This window comes from Peromyscus maniculatus, chromosome 6, assembly GCF_049852395.1.
Source record: "Peromyscus maniculatus bairdii isolate BWxNUB_F1_BW_parent chromosome 6, HU_Pman_BW_mat_3.1, whole genome shotgun sequence".
NCBI classification, from domain to species: Eukaryota; Metazoa; Chordata; class Mammalia; order Rodentia; family Cricetidae; genus Peromyscus; species Peromyscus maniculatus.
The window spans coordinates 64,948,579-64,954,578 of NC_134857.1; the positions used below are offsets into that span (position 1 = coordinate 64,948,579).

At 40.7% G+C, this 6,000-nt stretch overlaps 1 protein-coding gene across 1 annotated transcript; it reads left to right on the plus strand.

Moving 5' to 3' along the window:
* The first annotated feature begins 1,102 nt into the window (after window positions 1–1,102).
* On the plus strand, window positions 1,103–4,376 carry Tigd4 (tigger transposable element derived 4). Its single transcript, XM_042279215.2, has one exon. It carries the CDS (start codon window positions 1,203–1,205, stop codon window positions 2,742–2,744), a length of 1,542 nt encoding a protein of 513 aa, XP_042135149.2. The 5' UTR covers window positions 1,103–1,202; the 3' UTR covers window positions 2,745–4,376.
* The last annotated feature ends 1,624 nt before the right edge of the window (window positions 4,377–6,000 follow it).

Sequence of the window (6,000 nt, forward strand, 5' to 3'; positions counted from 1 at the left end):
CATCGACAGCAGAGGGCCTGAGAGGGCAGGAACCACGGTCATTCCACTTCCTCTTTTAGTCTGGATACTTTTCTACGTTATATCCTCCTAATAATGTGTTTATTATGATGCATGTTCTCAAGCAACACTGACCTGTGTACAGTCAGGTTCTGTACTAAATTGATGTGAAAATTATTGGATTGTTTAGCTTTGAGGGAGATTAGGGTTTAGATTTTTTTAATGGAATTATCAAGCACTTGATTTAGTATTTCAATGAAGCAGACTCCTATGAAGAAGTCTGTCTCCCATGTGCTATTAAAAATTGACTGTCTATTTTTCCTCTTAGAGGAGTCAGAGGCTACAGCCTGACCTCATGGAGAAAACAGCCACCAAGGATCTCTCCAGGATCGTTTTTAGTTCTTTAATTTTGGCAAGCACACATTTTCAAAGCAGATTAAATTTGTCTGATTTATTTTAGAAGTATGTATTTCAAAGCACAGGGAGGCTCCAGACCCACAAAGCAGAGCTGGGGAGGTTTCGTGGAGAGCCGTTCAGGAGGTAAGTGTTCACCTGCAAACATTGGTCGCTGCGTTTCAGAAACTTCTTCCCACCCGTTTCTTAGTCGCACAGAGTGGCACAGTATTTTCTTGATATCCAGTTGACATATTGCTAAAATGCTACCTTTCCCCCTGTCATTTTCAAGAAAGAAGTAGAAGGAGCATGCCACTTTTTTTTTTCCTGTAACTTTGAAGAAACTAGAACTTCACAGGTGATGTTTGGCATGGACACTTTTGAAAGTTTGTTTCTTCTTATCTTTGAGGCTGGCTGTGGAGAATTAGTAAAAGGTTGAAGCATGCATGGATAAAATGGATCGTCTTAAAGGATTGCAGCTCCAAAAATACATCAGCAGGACTGGGCAGGTCTGACATAATGAGCTTCCTATTTTAGCTTGACTTCTGGAACTCTGAAGAACTATAAATTGAGCCACACAAGACCCAAGGAAGGAGGTGCCTCTTTTAGTCGCATATAGAATTTTCTTCAGGCTCTGAAAAGATATGTCTAGTTGTTGGTTTCCTAAAGAATTAGACTGTTGATACCTACCAGCTTCAATACAGGAAATGACAGATAGGAAGCCCTGGTCCATACTGTACTGAAAACCGAATTTGATTACAGAAACTCGTACCTGGAGGTCAGAGACGAGGTCCTCACGAGCAGCAGCTGAGATGGCAGAGGCTCCTGCAGATGCCGTGACTCAGCCAGTAACAGTGAAGAAAAAGAAGAGTCTCTCCATTGAGGAAAAGATTGACATCATCAACGCAGTGGAGAGTGGCAAGAAGAAGGCAGAGATCGCAGCTGAGTATGGAATAAAGAAAAATTCATTGTCTTCCATTATGAAAAACAAAGACAAAGTTCTGGAAGCCTTTGAATCTTTGCGATTTGATCCAAAGAGAAAAAGGCTGAGGACAGCATTTTATACGGATCTGGAAGAGGCATTGATGAGATGGTATCGGATTGCCCAGTGTCTCAATGTTCCAGTGAATGGTCCAATGTTGCGTCTAAAAGCCAATGATTTTGCCCAGAAGCTGGGACACAATGATTTTAAGTGCAGCAATGGTTGGCTGGATCGTTTTAAGTCCAGGTATGGCTTAGTATTCCGAGCACAACCTGTAGAAGCCACGGGTATATCTATAGACCCTGCCACTGTCTGGTACCAAAACGTGCTTCCTTACTACTTAAATGATTATCATCCTAAAAACGTGTTCAATGTCAAAGAGACTGGGCTGCTTTATCGAATGTTACCTACAAATACATTTGCATTTAAAGGAGAAACCTGTTCAATTGGAAAGCTGTGCAAAGACAGGATAACGCTGGCAGTAGGTTCAAATATGGACGGCACAGAGAAGCTTCCCTTGCTTATTATCGGCAAAAACCGAACTCCACGTTGTTTCAAAGGTATCAAATCACTGCCGGTGTATTATGAGGCTAACAAAATGGCATGGATGACTGCAGCCATATTTGAACAGTGGATGCAGAAGCTTGATGAGAAATTTCAAGCCCAGCAACGAAGAGTGGTGATTTTTGTTGATTCTTTTCCAGCACACCCAGAAGTGAAGAACCTGAAGTCCATTGAGTTAGCATTCTTCCCATCGTGCTTGTCTTCCGGGTTTGTAGCCATGAAACAAGGTGTTATTAAGAGCCTTAAAATCAAGTATCGGCATTGTCTTATCAAGAAATTCTTAAGTTCTGTTGAAAGTAGCAAAGAATTTACATTTTCTCTGCTAGATGCTGTTGATACACTGCATCTCTGCTGGAGAGCTGTAACCCCAGAGACCATTGTTAAAAGCTATGAAGAAGCAGGATTCAGGTCTCCACAGGGGGAAAATGACCTGCCAAATGCACAGAGTGACACTGCTCTTGACCTGGCTGCCCATGCTCTGGGGGCAGGAGTGGAGTTTCCTGAGGGCTTGTCCATAGAGGAATACGCTGCCCTGGATGAGGATCTGGAGACTTGTGAAACCACCCCAAATGATGAAGCTGAGTGGACCAAAGAAAGTAAACAAGATGAAACTGGATTTTTTGCTTCTGATGAAGAGGAGGAGGACAGCGGAGCTCCAGAAGTGGACCTTCCCTTACCATCCAAGAATGAAGCAATGGAAGCTGTAGGCACTCTTAAAAGGTTTCTTAGAAGTCACGATATGAACGACGAACTTCACAATTCTTTAGCAGACCTTGAAAACTTTATTAACACTTTGTCATCTAAATAGTAATGTATTGTACATCTGCGGAGCAGGAACTTTTCCTGGTGTATCTTATTGCACAAGGAACATAAAAGGAAAGTGTCAATTAATTGAATAAGAAAAGAGCAGCAGCCTTTGATTTGAATAGCAAAGCTCCCTGTTAATTAATGACTAAGTGAAACTGCGGAATTCTGCTTAGCAGGTTTGGGGAGAATAAAACTGTCTTCAGAGGCTTTGTACTTGAAAGAGACAGGGTGTGTTTGAAAGAACTCTTCAGCTGGCTAACTCACATGCATGAAGTTGCTGGTTTCTGTTTTCTCTGTTTTTAAGTTCAGATCATGTTCTAGAATATTTTAGTTTATCTATATAGTTTAAGAAACAAATAGCTTGCTTATTTTTATAAAGTTACACACACACACACACACACACACACACACACACACACACACACACACACCCCATCTGTATCCTAATGAGTTCTTTTATTCTCTTTTGTTTTTTTGGTTGGTTTTTAAAGACAGAGTCTCACTATGTAGTCCAAGCTGGCCTCAAACTCATGGCAATGCTCCTGCCTCAGACTCTCAAATTCTGAGATTGTAGGTGTAAGCCAACATGCACAGTTCTAATTAAAGTTTTGAGTATCAAAGTAGTGTAAAATTTTGCTACAATTAGTTAATCTTCCTGATTGAAAAATATTCTGAAAATACATTCTAATCTGCCTGTGCACCAAGATGGCACACAATGTAACTTTTGCTGCTTTCAAGCAACTTTGTCAAATTAAGTCAAATGAAAAGTAGTTGCTCTGTAGGGCTTCCTGTCATCTGTCACCAGGAGATATGGGTCCTTCTGTTATATATATACACACACACTTGTGTGCTTGTTTAGTGGGAAAACACTTGAAGGAAACACTTATTAAATTCATATATTAGAATAGGGTTAACTCTTGAGCCAATTGAAGGTGCACAGAGTTACCAAAAATTATGGTGCTTGGTTTTTTTTTTTAAATTATAACAGCTCAACTTTTAATCTAAATTTTGTTCTTGATTTTATTGAATTTTATTTTCGGCAATTGTGATAATTAGTTATCTTCCTCCAATTTTCCTTTCTCCAACAATTTTTATTAAAATTGTTAGAGAAAGTTTTATCTATATGTTGCATTAAAATAACTGTAGGAAATTACCTAATCACCATCTAAAAATAGTCATTGAGCAAAATTTTAGCAATGTGTCAGTTTTTCCTAGTGTTCAGTTTTAAGGAGCATGTTATAACTTATTAGACCTAATTTAGGTTCTGTTGTATTTTACAAAAATACAAAGCATAATGATTTGTTGTGAACTATTAATCTGCCAAAAGATCATACACTTAGAAGAAAATAATTTAACACAGCATTTTTATTTTCTATTATTGATTTGCTCGGCTCTGAGGATTTAGTAATAGTTGAGCCTTACAATGTATTAATATTTTAAAGGTTTCTTTTATTATTAAGCATGGACTATTTAAATTAAAAGCATTTTGTGATTTGATATGTAATTTTAATTTGGCTCAATCATGGACCTAAAGGAGTTCTTGAGAGCCCATTTGTCCCTCAAGAGAAAATTACTTACAGTTAATCTGGTTTTAAAATAAATGGTTTTGTTCCCATTGTTTTGGCTTTATAAACTCTTGCTGTCTCAACAGTGTTTTTTACTTCTTATTAACCAAGAACAAACCTTGGGTTGCATTTCGGGCATTTTTCACTGTGCGTCCCTCCTGAACTAGTTAGTGGAAGGTTTGGTTCAGGCTAACACAGGAGGGGGTGTAGGGTGTGTAACCAGCGTTTGGGGGTTCCTGTTGCCTGCCTGACTCCTGTGTAGACTGAGCCCCCACTGCAAACCTTCTTTTCACTGTCTAGGAGGCAGATCAGCTGGGAGGGGTAAGTAAGGAGAGAGGAAAAGTAAAGGAAAGCCATCCAGACAGACACTTCCCAGTTAAGAGGAGCCCATCTACTGGACCAGATGATGGAAGGCAGAGTCGGGAAGCAAACTTCTGCTTTCAGGGTCATGGGCAGCAGAGAGCTGGGCTCCCCGAAGTAAACAAAGTAAACAGCCCTGAGGGAGTCAGTCAGCAGGAGGCTGTGGCCACTGGGTAAAACGACCCTGGAGCCCTTTCCAAATAAAGCAGGGGCTGTGGCACAGTGAGAGCTGGTGACGTACGTGCTGGATAATGTACTATAAATGGCACGGTCCTCTTCAAGCGTTCACCTAACAGAGCTCAAACGGTCACCTCCTTGAGGAGACAGCTCCTCTGCGATATGTTAGGAAGAACCAAAGGACCCGGGCCCCACTTTGTTCCGTGCTTACTTATTTTGTTCTTAGTTGTCAACTTTCAGCAACTTGTTGAAAGTTGGGACAGTTATATAGTTTTTTCATATCGCCAGAGAATACTGAGTGCAGAGCAGGCTCCTGGTGCGGTCATGTGCTTGTCGGCTGTAAGAACTAAATGAGGAGTTCCCGATAGTCTTGCTTCCTACGCTGAAGGAAGCGGGAGAACAGGGCGTCTGTGTGGCCCTGACTTCCTCTTTGTGAGCCCCGAAACCCTTGGTGAATGCACTGTCACCGTGGTAGGCCGTCGACTGACGCCACACCTATGTTCCTCAAGGCAAAGGTGATAACTCAGCACTGTGAGAGAACCACTTTTGAGCTGCCATGGGAGCAAATGAGGAACCCTTCCCCAAAGAGGATCCGGAAGCCCACCTTTCATGCCCCAGAGTGCTTTCTGAGGTGCTGTTTGCTCCATACCATGTATCCACTAGTCTGCCGTGTTGTTGAGCCCCATCTATTTATAGCAAATCCTATACCTGCCCCTCGAGGTAATGCTGGGAGATGTATGAATAATACGGTATCTGAATGACTGCCAGAAGAAAAGTATGGCCTGAACCAAAAGACAATTACATAAGTGGAAAGATTAAGCTTGATTTCTACTGATGGAAAAAGAGGCCTTGTGAGCAGGTAGAACTCGTTTTAAAAGCGTACTTCTTCATTCCTGAACTATGTGCACATTATGCAAGTCAGACCTCCCATCCAAGTGAGGAACCTTTTAGAATGTCTGTTTGAACTTGAGCTGTACAATTTTAGCTTTAAATCCTATTGGGTTGTTTTCATTTTGTTTTTTGTTTTTATTATTATTATTATTATTATTATTATTATTCCAGATTCAACCACTGTTTTCCAGACCCAATTATCCTGTTAAAGAAACATATTAACCCTTTAGAAGAACAGATCGATTTTCCCTTCTTTTCAGTTAC